This window comes from Danio rerio, chromosome 8 (assembly GCF_049306965.1).
Source record: "Danio rerio strain Tuebingen ecotype United States chromosome 8, GRCz12tu, whole genome shotgun sequence".
Taxonomy (NCBI): domain Eukaryota; kingdom Metazoa; phylum Chordata; class Actinopteri; order Cypriniformes; family Danionidae; genus Danio; species Danio rerio.
In genome coordinates, this window is record NC_133183.1 from 3043083 (window position 1) to 3058508 (window position 15426).

The 15426-nt window shown below is 40.3% G+C and overlaps 1 protein-coding gene across 4 annotated transcripts in view; it reads right to left on the bottom strand.

The window, feature by feature from the left end:
- pi4kab (phosphatidylinositol 4-kinase, catalytic, alpha b) overlaps positions 1–15217 on the bottom strand; it is a 158510-nt gene extending 143293 nt beyond the window's left edge. For 3 of the 4 annotated variants that reach the window (XM_073909892.1, XM_073909891.1, XM_073909890.1), the window contains exons 1-3: positions 15013–15217; positions 1449–1565; positions 904–997 (exon numbers count right to left, since the gene is read on the bottom strand). In XM_073909892.1, coding sequence (XP_073765993.1) covers positions 904–997; positions 1449–1565; positions 15013–15096 — 295 coding nt within the window. In that variant the 5' untranslated portion in view covers positions 15097–15217. 4 annotated transcript variants of the gene reach the window in all.
- Between the last annotated feature and the right edge of the window lie 209 nt (positions 15218–15426).

Consider the following 15426-nt stretch of genomic DNA (forward strand, 5'->3'; position numbering starts at 1 on the left):
ATAGTGTTTTTGTTATTTTTCAGTACATTTTTCAAAAACTTTCAGTATTATTTTGTTATTTTTCATTATATATTTATAATAACATTTTTTTGTAACTTTTTTTATAATTTACATTATGATTGGTCATTTTTCATTATATAATTTTTATTTATAATGTTTTTGGTATTTTCCAGTATTTTTCCAATAAATTTCTATATTTTTTTATTTTTCATTATATAATTTTTATTTTATAGTGTGTTTGTTATTTTTCAGTATTGTGTTTAATAATTTTCAGCGTTTCAAAATTTTTCACTATATAATTTTTATTTCTTTAATGAACCTAAAAGAGCACATGTCACTCCGCTGCTCATCCGTTTGCAGTGGCTGCCAGTTTCTGTTCACATCAAATTCAAAGCTCTGATGTTTGCTCACAAAGTGATTTCTGGCTTTGCTTCTTCTTATCTGCTCTCACTTCTGCAGATTTATGTGCCCTCAAGAAACTTGCGTTCTGTGAATGAACGTCGCCTTGTGGTTCCATCCCAAAGAGGGAAGAAATCACTTTCCCGAACTCTCACATTCAATCTGCCCAGTTGGTGGAATGAACTCCCTAACTGCATCAGAACGGCAGAGTCACTCGCTGTCTTCAAGAAACCACTAAAAGTCTCAACTATTTAGTCTCCACTTTTCTTCCTAATCTGCAATTCCCTCTCTGGTTCTACCGCTAACTGTATTACAAAAAAAAAATTACTAATGTTAAATTCGAACTTCGTTCTTTTCCCAACCGATGCATCATACTATGATAGTTCAGCCGCGAGTTATGTCGTTGTTTGGGAAACGCACCCCTGGTTGTGTGTTTATAACTGATTTTTTTCTCCCATCACTATATACAGATGCATGAGTGATGATGAATGAAGCAGCTGGTACCTTTACACTTTCTCCCGGCATTCTCCTCCACCCATTGCACTCTGGGTAATCCCTTCAGCAGACTCAATAGGTAATTTACCACGGTATCTTTGTGCTGAGAATAAAAAAAATACAAATTTTATTTTCCTTTGGCTTAGTACCTTTGCTCTTCAGGGGTCACCACAGCGGAATGAACTGCCAACTATTCCAGCATATGTTTTACACAGCAGATGCCCTTTCCAGGCGCAACCCAGTACTGGGAAACATCCATACACACTCATTCACACACACACTCATACACTGCGGCCAATTTAGTTGATCAACTCCCCTATAGCGCATGTGTTTGGACTGTGGGGGAAACCAGAGCACCCGGAGGAAACTAAAACGGGGAGAACATGCAAACTCCAAGCAGAAATGACAAACAAGAAGGTCGCTGGTTTGACTCCCAGCTGTGTCAGTGGACATCTGTGTGGAGTTTGCATGTCCTGCCAGTGTTGGCGTGGGTTACCTCCTGGTGCTCCGGTTTCCCCCACAGTCCAAACACATGTGGTATACACAACACTCACCTGTAAATCAGACTCGACCAGAAACACAGCCAGAGCGATGACCGCATCTCTGCGCCGCACATCCAGAACAAACACACCACGACTTTCACAGGGACACATACACAGCAGCTTCTGCACCTGTAGACATGAAAAAACACACACACACACACACACACACACACACACACACACACACACACACACACACACACACACACACACACACACACACACACACACACACACACACACACACACACACACACACACACACACACACACACACACACCTTAGTCAGGGTCATGACAACTCTAGATTTTTTAGAGCGTACATTGCTGGGTTGTAGTGTACACTCTAGAAATGCCAGGTTTTCGTAACCCAAAGCTGGGTTAAATATCCACAAACCCAACACTTGTGTTGAAAAGGCTCAAAGTGGATAACATTTTTTTTTTATTTAATTAAAAAACAATAATTAACCCAGTGTTGGGTTTGTTCATATTTGACCCAGAATTTGGGTTTCTGTTTTTTGATTCGATTATCAAAATTGAGCATAAATTTCGATCGATTTCGATTAAAAATCAAATTCGTGACACCCTTAGTTTTACAATAGAATATGTGCAGTTTAATCTTAAACTAGTTTCGACAGGTGCACGTGCTCATGATTGACCCAGCTGGCCCACATTAGCTAATCATGATCCTCCAATCAAAGGATCTCACATCACTACATACAGTAAATCCTCATTTCCTTTCTACAACTATCTTCGTCTGGAAGAAACCCCCCTCCTCTCCTTCTTCCTCCTTGAAGCTTGGAAGTTGTGTTAAACACAACTTAACCCAACAGTTGTGTTAAAAAGCCATTTAAATTAAATAAAAAATTACCCAATGTTGGGTTTGTCCATATTTGACCCAGAATTTGGGTTATGACAACATTTTTTGAGCGTAGATGGATTGTTGCATACGCTCTAAAAATGCAGAGTTGTTGTAACCCAATGCTGGGTTAAAAATGCTCATTTAATTTTATTTTTTTAAATATATTAACCCAATGTTGTGTGTGTCCATGTTTGACCCAGATTTTGGGTTACAACAACTCTACATTTCTTTAAAGTGTACACTGCTGGATTGTTGTGTACGCTCTAAAAAATGCTGGGTTGTTGTAAGCCAACGCTGGGTTAAATATAGACAAATGCAATAGTTGTTTTAAAAAGGCTCATTTAAATTTCATTTAAAAAGAGCCCAATGTTAGGCGTGTCCATATCTGACCCAGAATTTGGGCTATGACAACTCTGCATTCTTAGAGCGTATATGCTGGGTTGTTGTGTATGCTCTAGAAATGCCTGGTTGTCGTAACCCAATGCTGGGTTAAATATGGACAAATGCATTTTGTTTTGAAAAGGTTCATTTAAATTTAATTTAAAAAAAAGTTTAACCAATGTTGGGTTTGTCCATATTTAACCCGGCATTGGGTCATGACATCTCTGCATTTTTTTAGAGTTGTACACTGCTGGGTTGTTGTGTGCACTCTAAAAGATGCTGGATTGTCATAACCCAATGCTGGGTTAAATATGGACAAACCCAACAGTTGTTTTTAAAAGGCTCATTTAAATTTAAGGACAAAAAATTAACTCAATGTTGGATATGTCCATATTTGAAGTTTGCGTTATGTAACCCCAGCTCTGCATTTTGTTTTTGATTGTAGAAATCTTGCAATTGGTCATAAATCCCACAGGCTGATCCTCAGCAGCGGCAGTATCTCTGATAAAAGCTTGAGATATAAAAAACTTCCTTCTGAGACGGAAATAAGCAACAGCTCGATCTGCAGAACAAGAACAACCTGTTCACAGATTCACGCATGCTTTGACATCTCGTGAGTTAGCCCACTGAAAATAACATGATTTCTGACCCAGTGGGTTTAACACACTCAAAGAAATGCTGAGTTATATTAACCCAGAGATGTCCAGACTCAGTCCTGGAGGGCCGGTGTCCTGCAAAGTTTAGTTCCAACTTCAATCAGACACAAAACACGACCTCTCTGGACAGAAATTTAAAACATGGAGCAATCGCTCGCTTTTTTAAAGCCTAATAATCTTGTTTAATCCCGCCCCTTTTCGCAGCGCCGCACGACAGAATATCGCAAGCTCAAATTCTAATGTGACCGCAGCTTCACTAGGCTCTCTAGAAACATCCTTGCGGGTGTGTTGAAGCTAGTTGGAGCTGAAATCTGCAGGACACCGGCCCTCCAGAACGGAGATTAGAGTGGACACGCCTTTATGAACCCAACGTTGTGTCAAATAAGGAGAAACCCAACAGCTAGATTACAAAAAGTGTCATTTAAATGCAATTAATTAGTTGTTTAGACCCAGAGTTGGGTCAAATATGGAAAAACTCAACTATTAGATTACAAAAAAAGTGTCATTTAAAATGTAATTGATTTAAAATATATATTCAAATATTACATCTTTATATTATTCTAATTGGCAACAGAGTCCCATCTGGGTCAGTTGGCATTTCTGGTTGGAGTTTGCATGTTCTCCCCGTGTTGGTGTGGGTTTCCTCCAGGTGCTGCTATTTCCCCCACAGTACAAACACATGCGCTATAGGGTAATTGATTAACTACATTAGTGTGTGTGTGTGTGTGTGTGTGTGTGTGTTTCCCAGAACTGGGTTGCAGCTACAAGGGCAACATATGCTGGGTAAGTTGGCGGTTAATTCCGCTGTGGCGACCCCTGATGAATAAAGGGACTAAGCCAAAGGAAAATGAATGAATAATACATTTAAATAATTTTCTAAAATCGTAAATTTCTAGGCTGTTTTAACCCAGTGTTGGGTCAATTTTGGATTAACCTGTTGGGGGGGGTTTTATTAAATTTTTTATTATATTTTTTACCTAATGTTTGAGTTTGACCATATTTGACCCAGAATTTGAATTACAACAACTCTGCATCTTTACAGTGTACACTGCTGGGTAGTTGTGTATGCTTTAAAAATGCTGGGTTAAATATGGACAAACCCAATAGCTGTGTTAAAAAGCCTCATTTAATTTTAATTAAAGAATTAACCCAATGTTAGGTGAGACCAAATTTGAGATTTGCATCATATAACAACTACTCAGCATTTTTTAGAGTGTAGAAATGCTGCTGGGAAAAACGCTGGGCTGTATTGACCCAACCTTGTGTCAAATATGGACTATTAGATTATAAAAAGTGTAATTTAAATGCAATTAATTAAAAATAAACTCAGATAATACATTTAAATAATTAAAAAAAATTTTTAGGTTGTTTTAACCCAGTGTTGGGGCAATTATGGACTAACCCAACTATTAAGTTATTATTATTATTTATTTATTTATTTTAATTTAGTTTAGTTTACGTTTAACCCAATGTTCGGGTTTGATCAGATTTGACCCAATGTTGGGTTACAATAACCCAGCACTCATCAGAGAGCAGTGCTGCTGGTGTTTGCCTGCAGTGATGAATCTGTCCATGTGTAAATGCATCTGACAAGAGCTGAAGCTGAAGTCTAGATCAACACATGATGCAATAAACACCATCATGCAGTCAGTCACAGCAGAAAACACTGCCTTAAGCTGGGTTTTATTAACCCAAAGTTGGAACAAATATGGACAAACCAAAGCTTGGGTTATTTTTTTAATCGCTTTATTCATTTAAATGGCATATTAACAATTGGGTTTGTCAATATTCGACCCAATAGTTAATATTAGGGATGTAACGGTATCAGAATTTCACGGCACGGTAATACCTCGGTATGAATGTCACGGTACGGTATTTATTGAATCATTTACAGGAAAAAACAAAACTTATGAAAATACTCCAAAAAAGTGCCAAAAGTGTCAATGACATACAAATTAGCCATCTATCTGTAAGCTTTGAAACAGGAACTTCAATTTTAATAACAAAAAAATATATTAAACCATGTAAAAAAATTAAGTTTCAATTTAGTATTGTTGAAAACTCATCACATTCAACATTTAATCACTCACTCACTTAAATAGAGATGGGTTTAAAGGAAAATGATCATATAAATATAATCTGGTAAAAGCTGGTATCTCTGGGCATTTACAATGTCCCCTGCAACAGAAAAAACCCTCTCATTTGGGACTGAGGTTTCTGGGACAGAAATATGACTTGTCCCAGGTTGACAGCAGTGGGTAACGTTGTGCATTGTCTTTCCCCCACTTGAGAGGACAAACCATGAGTGAGACAGAGGTCTCATGTCTGCATCAATCTGAACAGTGTGCTGTGTTTCTGCAGTCCCCATGACTGATTATTAGTCGTGTTCCCCAACTTGCAGGCACGTGCACACACAGTGCTCAACCTGTGCAGTGCACATGCCCTTTTTAGTCTTGGATAGAAAGTTCCCTTCCAAAATGATCAAAAGTGCCCCCGCGACGCGACATACCCTCCGTCCCCACTTTACAGTACGCGCGCGACAACACAGCTGATAAGAACGCGCGCGACAACACCGCTATTCAGTACGCGCGCGGCGACAACACCCGCTTTAGGGTTTTCCAGCTCTTTTTCATCCCCGCTTCTAGCAGCACATAGATATATACACTAGATGTCGCCTGGCCTATTGTAGTCTATTTGACGGAATGCGTCAATAGCGCCGCCATCTTGCTACAGGGTAGCGCTCCTTTGAAATGAATGCAGGACCAAGGTACAGTTGAGGACTGTGGCCGTACAGATATACACATATACACTTATATCTGTGATCGGGAGTTTCCCTGGATGTTAGTATGTAATTTTTTTTTCTTATTACGAAAATTTTTATTTTACTTCACTTTTCTACATTGATGGATCAGTGACCTCACGGGCATTCCTGACAAAAAGCTTGTGTTTGTGTGTACAGAAATGTACTATTCACCCTCCCTGTTAAATTTAATATAATCCGTGTCCTGAAACACAGCTCCTCTCCTGCTTTCACTTCTCATACTGACGGAGAGAGCGATTTGTTTGTGAATGAATCCCCGAACGACTCTTTCACTAACGTTAGCCGACAATAATACAAGTTTCTGGCAGCGCAGCATCTTGTTGTCATATTTCTTTTGCATTGTTTGCTGATTTTATTCAACAAAACTAGCATAAGCCGAGTGTTTAGTGCGAGTTGGAGCTGCTTTGCCGTATGGTGAATGCAGTAAGTGACTGGTATCATCAATAACGTTACCTGTTTAGCACAAAAGTACAGGACATACAAAAAACAGAAAAAAACATAATATTACCAATGAAATGTTCTGCCTTTGTGCTTTGTTTTCTTTGTTTGATCGTTACTACACCCGTAGACAGCGCTAAAGTCCCGCATCTTCACGTAATAACACTGTCTTGACTAGTGCAGTTGAACGACATTTGTCCTGGGAGCACTGTACCAATGTGGCGGCGCTATTGACGCATGCTCAGGGTCCCCATGCGATATCTAGTGTATATATCTATGCTAGCAGCACACTCCATTTCCGCATTACTGGATCTGTAGCGACAACAGACCGCAAGGGATTATGGCCAAGCCTGGGCTGATGGGAATTGTAGTTTTCGCTACCTCCCGTTCGCTTCATTCGCCTGAGCAAATTTTCTCAGAAGACCTATAGTTTTACCGAGTCATGCGACTACGGTAATATCGAAAAAAATTAATATTGCGGTATGACGGTATTTACAATACCGTTACATCCCTAGTTAATATTCATTCATATATTTTGCTTTAGTTTAGTATATATTTCAGAGGTTACCACAGCGGAATGAACCACCAACTTATCCAGCATATGTTTACACAGCGGATTCCCTTCCAGCCGCAACCCAGTACTAAAAAACACCCATACACACTAATACACACACACACACACACACACACAACGGCCAATTTAGTTGATTAATTACCCTATAGCGCATGTGTTTGGACTGTGGGGGAAACCAGAGCACCCGGAGGAAACCCACACCAACACGGGGAGAACATGCAAACTCCACACAGAAATGCCAACTGACCCAGCCAGGACTCGAACTAGTGACTTTCTTGCTGTGAAGTGACAGTGCTAACCACTGAGCCACCATGCCGCCCATAAAAAGTGTAATTTAAATGTAATTATTATGGACAACCCCCAACTGTTGGGTTGTTTTTTTAAATTTAATTTAATTTGCATTTTTAACCCAATGTTCGGGTTTGTCCAGATTTGACCCAATGTTGAGAGAGAATAACCCAGCATTCATCAGAGAGCAGTGCTGCTGATGTTTGCCTGCAGTGATGAATCTGTCCATGTGTAAATGCATCTGACAAGAGCTGAAGCTGAAGTCTAGATCGACACATGATGCAATAAACACCATCATACAGTCAGTCACAGCAGAAAACACTGCCATCCGCCCGGCTGGCACACACTGGCACCGCTGAGAGCCTGGCATCTGTGTTAAAGCCCCCGCACATGTGACAACTCTCAGCTGTTGGGTTTGTTTATCTGTTTAATATGGAGCTGCGCAGTACATCTAAACATCACAAATGTATGTGCGTAATGCAAATTAGGGCTGCACGCACGATAATGGAAAAATATGACTTCAATTGTACAGCTGAGGGCAAAAATATTAGTACTCCTATGCAACATTTATTATTAATTCATTTTCCTTCAGCTTTGTCCAGGGATGCCAAACTCAATTGCTGGAGCTCTGCACAGTTTAGTTCCAGTGCTAATTAAACACACCTGATCAAACTAATTGAGCCCTTCAGGCTTGTTTGAATTCTAGCAGTAAGTGTGTTGAAGCAGGGTTGGAGCTAAACTGTGCAGAGCTGCGGCCCTACAGGAATTGAGTTTGACATCCCTGGCTTAGTCCCTTATTCATCAGGGGTCACCACAGCGGAATGAACCACCAACTATTCCAGCATATGTTATACACAGCGGATGCCCTTCCAGTTGTAATCCAGTACTGGCATTATATCCCAGTGAAGTTTAACCTTAAAGGGGATAGTTCACCCCAAACCGAATATTTACTCACTATACAGGGTGGGCCATTTCTATGGATACACCTTAATAAAATGGGAATGCTTGGTGATATTAATGTCCTGTCTGTGGCACATTAGTATATGAGGGGGCAAACTTTTCAAGATGGGTGGTGGTGACCATGCTGGCCATTTTGAAGTCGGCCATCTTGGATCCAACTTTTGTTTTTTCAATAGGAAGAGTGTCATGTGACACATTAAACTTATTGGGAATTTCACAAGAAAAACAATGGTGTGCTTGATTTTAACATGCCTTTATTCTATCATGAGTTATTTACAAGTTTACTTTTAACTGTATAAACGTTTCTTTAAATAAAATCTATTTTGTTCAAAGGGAAAACGTTGTTTTTTACCAAGACATTTAAAAACCAGATAATTGAGAGCAGTAATCACAAAACCATCAAACTGTGATATTTATTTTAAGGTTATTTCCATGCCTAGAGGGGGTGAGAGTTGAGGTTGTGACTAGGCCCTGACGCCCCATACACACGGGGCTTCAGCGTCGACGCTTGACAGAGGGCGTGTCTGAATTTGGGGCTGACGCGATCATCATAGCAGCGTCAGCCAATGAAATTCAGTCAGCAAAAGGCTACTGTCTGAGCTGGTGTATTTGCATACAGCGATCTGATTGGCTGACGCTTCCGTTTGCACTTGAAAAGTTGAGCAAGTCCCAACTTTTGCAGCAAGCAATGCCTCTGAAGCGGCGCCGACGGCTTCACAATGCAGTTCTGCAACGCCTGACGTCAGCCATTCAAAGTGAATGGGAAGCATTGAAGCTGACGCCGCGTGTGAATGGGGTGTAACAGTAACGTCCTTAGAATCATCCTTCCAATCATCCTAACTTTCCTCCAGTGGCACCTGATATCAAAGATTACATTCATTCATTCATTCATTCTCTTTTCAGCTTAGTCCCGCCACAGCGGAATGACCTGACAACTGATCCAGCTTATGTTTTACGCAGCGGATGCCCTTCTAGCCACAACCCAACACTGGGAATCACCCATACACACTCTTTCACACACATACACTACAGCCAATTTAGCCTCCACACTCCACACAGAAAATACCAACAGACCCAGCCAGGGCTCGAATCAGCAACCTTCTTGCTGTGAGACGATCATGCCACCCACTGCGCCACCATGACGCGACGCGAAGGTTACAACATTTTTCCAAATATCTTTCTTTTGTGTGTGTGTGTGTGTGTGTGTGTGTGTGTGTGTGTGTGTGTGTAAGTGAATGATGAGTAAACAATGTCAGAACTTTCAGTTTTAGGTGAACTGGTGAACTCTGTGCATAAAAAAATTATATCATTTGTAGTTTTAACAAAAAATAATATAGTAATAATTATTAATGAAGACTATGAAGCAATAATCATTTCCATTTGGTTATTCAATGTCTAAATACCTCCAGAAAAAAAAACACTGTTTCATGTATCTGTTGAAATAATCCCAATCAAGTTCAAGCTGCTTTATTGGCATGACATTTTGTACAGTATTGCCAAAGCATTTAAATATGTTTAAAATGTGAAACAAAACAGGTAATACCTCTGATAATACAACAATTAAAAAAATAAGAAGAGTTGATTATTTCAATAGGACACACTAAAAGATTAACCGATGGTGAACATGTATTTTTGCAGTATAGTAAAGTTTTTCTGAGTTATTTAAATAAAAAAAATAAATTATATTTATTTCTTGTGGGGTATTTCTCGTGTTTTCCTGTTGTGGTGTATTTAATATTCATTCGAAATCAATAAAAAAATATAAATTATTTCCAAATTGAGCTATTCAAGTCATCTGGTGAAATATTCATCTCGCAATATACAGTTGAAGTCAGAATTAATAGCCCCCCTTTTAATTTTTTTTCTCTTTTTAAAATATTTTCCAAACAATGTTTAACAGGGCATGGAAACTTTTACAGCATGTCTGATAATGTTTTTTTCTTCTGGAGAAAGTCTTATTTGTTTTATTTCGGCTAGAATAAAAGCAGTTTTTATTTTTTTAAATGCCATTTTAAGGACAAAATTATTAGCCCCTTTAGGCAATTTTTTTTCTGATAGTTTACAGCAGTGGTTCTCAAAGTGGAGGTCGAGACCCCCTGAGGGTAGAGCTGCATGATTCTGGCTATAATGAGAATCACGATTTTTTTGCTTAAAATAAAGATCACGATTTTTTCACGATTCTGTAGATGTAAAATAAAAATATGGTAAAAATAAACATATGGCACAACATCGATAATAATATTATGTGTAGGTCTACTGGTTTTTATAAATAATTCTATTCTACTTAAAATAATTCTGATGTTGAATAATTATTTTTGAGATACATGCTTGCAATCTGTCATATTAGACAATTTAATTCACTGGTAAAATCAGACATTTGCCATTATCAGATTATATTAAATAATATATAGGCTAGAGTACTTATATTAACATTGTAAACATTTATTTTCATGCACAACTGTGGGTTCGCTATGAAAGAAAAAACAAATCAAATGCTTGTCGTAATTATAACTCTTAAATGCGATATGATCATTTAAATGAAGTGCACACTTTCGGTTTCATTTTGACTGCTAAGTGCTTGTTCATACTTTGCGCACTGCTCCCAAACCATCACTCTGTGCCACAAACTGAATATTATTTACAACTGTATTACCTGTTACTCACAACATATGCAGGTTCTGTTCACTAAAGTAGACGCGCGCGCGTCTATCATTAAGTAGAGCGCGCAGGCGCCCTCTCTGTGGTACAGCTCACGGTCAGCAGCACACTTCACGTGTGATTTCCTGATCGCGAAAACATCATTATATTAGAACAAAAATGACATTTTAAGGTGAATTATACCTTATAAATACATTATGTGACTCATTCCACATCATTTGGAGGTGTCAATGTAACTGAGCAACGTGTGTGAAACAATGAAGAGACTCGTGCAGCTGCCTTTTCTTCTCTCCTGAACTTGAAAATATGATTGGCAGAATCGTAGAAATGCTGGATTAAGATCGTCTAGGGCAGGGGTCTCAAACTCGCGGCCCGCGGGCCATTTGCGGCCCTCAGTGCAATATTTTGTGGCCCGCGCCGACCGCTGTACACTGACAGAATCAGCGGAGCGGGGAGAGAGAGCGCTCCCCGCTCCGCTGATTCTATCCGTACACAGCGGTCACTGGCATTCCCCGCCCGCCGTGTAAACAAAGGGGCGGGGATGCCGGTGATGTCAACACGCACCCCGCCCCTTTGTTAGACGCTGTGACGGGTGGGAAGTGTTAGGAGGGAACTCGCGCCAGCCAGAACCAAGGTAAGCTGTTCCCGCCCCTGCCTGCCACTTAGCTACCTATCTGCAGCCTGCCACCTACCTAGCTGCAGCCTGCATCTTATATATAATATAGGTAGATACAGACTGGCACAGACTGATGTGACTGGAGTGGGGTGGGGGTGTTTTATTTATACATATATACGCCTTTTTTTAGGTGAGGGCAGGCACGTGCACACATAGGGCTCAACCTGTGCAGTGCACATGCCTTTTTTAGTCTTGGATAGAAAGTGCCCTTCCAAAATGATCAAAAGTGCCCCCGCGACGCGACACACCTTCGGTCCCGCACTTCAGTAGGCGCGCGACAACACCGCTCTTGAGTACGCGCGCGACAACGCAGCTGATCAGTACGCGCGCGCGATAACACCACTCTTCAGTACGTGCGCATCCACTCTGCAGATCTGCACCTTCCAAGATGATCAAAAGTGCCCCCGTGACTTGGCACACCTACGGTCCCGCCCTTCAGTGGGCGCGCGACAACACAGCCGATCAGTACGCGCGCGATAACGCGATAATTTGTGAGAGGAAGCGCTGTCAAGTCTCTGGCAGCAAGAAGTAGGCAAAAGATGCCATGTTCAGAAGAACTGTTCATAATCTTCACTCAATGTTCCATTAATGTTCAGGACACTTCATGTTCAGAAGAAATAATTAAAACTGTTAATAATGACATTTGAGGACTTTTTTTTAGTGAAATCCCTTACGCGGCCCAGCCTCACCCAGACTTTGCCTCCTGCCGCCCCCAGGTAAATTTAGTTTGAGACCCCTGGTCTAGGGGGTCAAATCGAGATCGTCATCTTTTAACTCTACCTGAGGGGTCGCAGGACAATGAAGAGAGGTGGCGGTCGGTGATTTCCAAAAATGTATTTATTTTTTATTAAACCATAAGAATTACCATATTTTATCCATAACCTATTGGAGAGAAAAAAAACTGTTATTTATAGTTACTATATGGTTACTATAGTAGCTAATAGTTACTAGTTGTATTAGATTGCGACTAAGGGTGTCACGATCCTCCAAATCCTCGATTCGATTACATTTTCGATTCTGAAGGCACGATTCGATTCGATTTTCGGTTATGAATAATTAATTAATTAATGACCAATTAATTTTTTGTAGCCTTCCGTTTAAACTACCTGACCTGCATGGTCTTTGTTTTACCCATAAACAAATCATACAGTAAATGAATAAAGGAAAGATACACACATAATTACCACCTGTCAATCACTTTTTCTGCGGGACTCGTGAATAGGCAGTGATCTGTGTCGTTATAATGGCGTCGGTAAAAAAGACGCACAACCAACAGGAACCAGCCAACAGTATCTGAGGTGTTCGCTAAAATGACTAAGTAAAAGTGAGTGAAAGATTGAAGCAGTCCACTGACTGCCTGGACCTGCTGTCTCGAGCGCATGGCTGTGTGTGCGTCTGTGTCTGTGTGGTCACGTCATGTGCATTTTCAGAGGTAGAGTGGAAGGAGGGCTGCTCAGAAATGCTACACGCCATTGTGGATGTCAAATCGTTGTCGTTCTAAAATGCCATTTAAAAACAAAGACCCATTAGTGTAAACAGGGCCTGCGTGTGTACTTTTCACGAGCGGATTTGCAACGGGGGCAAGCGGAGGATCGCGATGCCGGTGTTGTCTATCGGACGAACCGTACGTAATACGTACATAGCAGAGCTTGCAAAACTGTGTTTTTTTTGTCGACAACACGAACGTTGTCAACATAACTCACTGGAAATCCAAAATGCTTCCACACCGGCGACTTCATTGAAAGAGGAGAGGGTTTAAGTTCTGTCGACGGGTCTCCTGCATCTGCAGTTCAACAAGCACTTCAACAAGCCTGTTTATTTCCCGCTTGGCAAGCCAAGCTGACGTGACATGGGGGCGTGGCAGCATCGACGATTCTATTTTTTGATTCGATAATCGAAATTGAGCATAAATTTTGATCGATTTCGATTTTTGTGACACCCCTAATTGCGACCCCTGGCATAATTACATTATATTAATGACACAGCAAAAGCGTCAGAAGAAGCAGATTGATTTTATAACACCAGGTTAAACTTTCTGGCACATTTACAGCACTGACATGCATAAAAAAATAAACGAAGAATAGACTTGAGTCTATTGGTGTTGTGTGTGTGCACGCCATTGCATGCAAGGTTTCTGTATTTTTAAAGGCATATTGGGGGGTTGCGAGTCACTGGCATTGTTATTTTGGGGGTCGTGGGCTGAAACGTTTGAGAACCCCTAGCCTACAGAACAAACCATTGCTATACGATGACTTGCCTAATTACCCTAACCTGCCTAGTTAACCTAATTAAGCCTTTAAATGTCCCTTTAAGCCAGGGGTGTCCAAACTCAGTCCTGGAGGGCCGGCGTCCTGCATAGTTTAGCTCCAACTTGCTTCAACACACCTGCTAGGTTTCTAGTATATCTAGTAATAGAGGTAAAGTTGGTTTCATATTCGCACATTCAGACTTCCCCCTTAATAATATAATTTAATGAAAGTATTATTTGCAAACTCTAAATAGCGAAATCAGATTAGCAGCCAATGACTATCAAAGTACAACATTGTTCACAGTCAAATAAACAGTGTTAATGTTGTTTTCAAGTCATACTTGCATGCTAATTCCGATCGAATATTCAAAGTAACACGGTAAACAATATAGAGACTTCTAAATGAACGAATATGTGAATATAAAACCAATTTTACCTCTATTATCTAGTAAGAGCTTGATTAGCTGGTTCAGGTGTGTTTGATTAGGGTTAGAGCTAAACTCTCCAGGACCGAGCTTGGACACCCCAGCTTTAAGCTGTATAGAAGTGTCTTGAAAAATATCCAGTAAATATTATTTACAGTCATCATAGCAAAGATAAAATAAATCAGTTATTAAAAATGACTTATTAAAACTATTATGATTAGAAATGTGCTGAAAAAAATCTCTACGTTAAACAGAAATCGGAAAAAAATAAACAGGGGGGCTAATAATTCTGACTTCAACTGTATATCAAAGAAAAACAAAACATGGAAATGCCAGTGCAGCCCTAGTGCATATGCCGTGATATATTTAAGATGAGCGTAATATGAATGCAAAATGCAAGCACAAATGTGTAAATATGAAAGTGCATAGTAAGAATGATAACAGCTGTTGCATTACTGCGCAACAAACTTACAGTAGTGACACCTGTCGCGCGCGCGCATCACCAAAACACGCAATTTCATAACAATGCAGCGCTTTAACAGAGTGTGTGCGTTCGTGTAAGTGTCTGTGTGAGTGTGTGTGCGAGTACCTTCTCGACGGGCGCTGGTCGGTGTGCTGCCAGTGAACGCGCGAGTGAAAGCACAGTGTTGAAATAGAAATCACGCGTGGCCATGATGATCCACGGAGAAACACACACTCACACACGCACACTTTCTCACACACACAGTAATTCCCGTAGACGCCCGTGGAGAAAGAAAGAAAAGCCAAATGCCGAGCGGCAATACGGAAAGTGTGAAGGCACAAATAACAGCCAATGAATAAAGGCGCGCGACCGAGGCGGGTCTGCATTAAAGCATCATCAGTGTGTATTTCTCTTATTGGCTCTTGACACTGATGGATATTTACACTGCTGATGGGGAACAGTAAAATATGAATTCAATTTAAGCTTGATTAAAAGACATAAGAAGGTAAAGTAATAATAATAACAATAATAATAATAAAT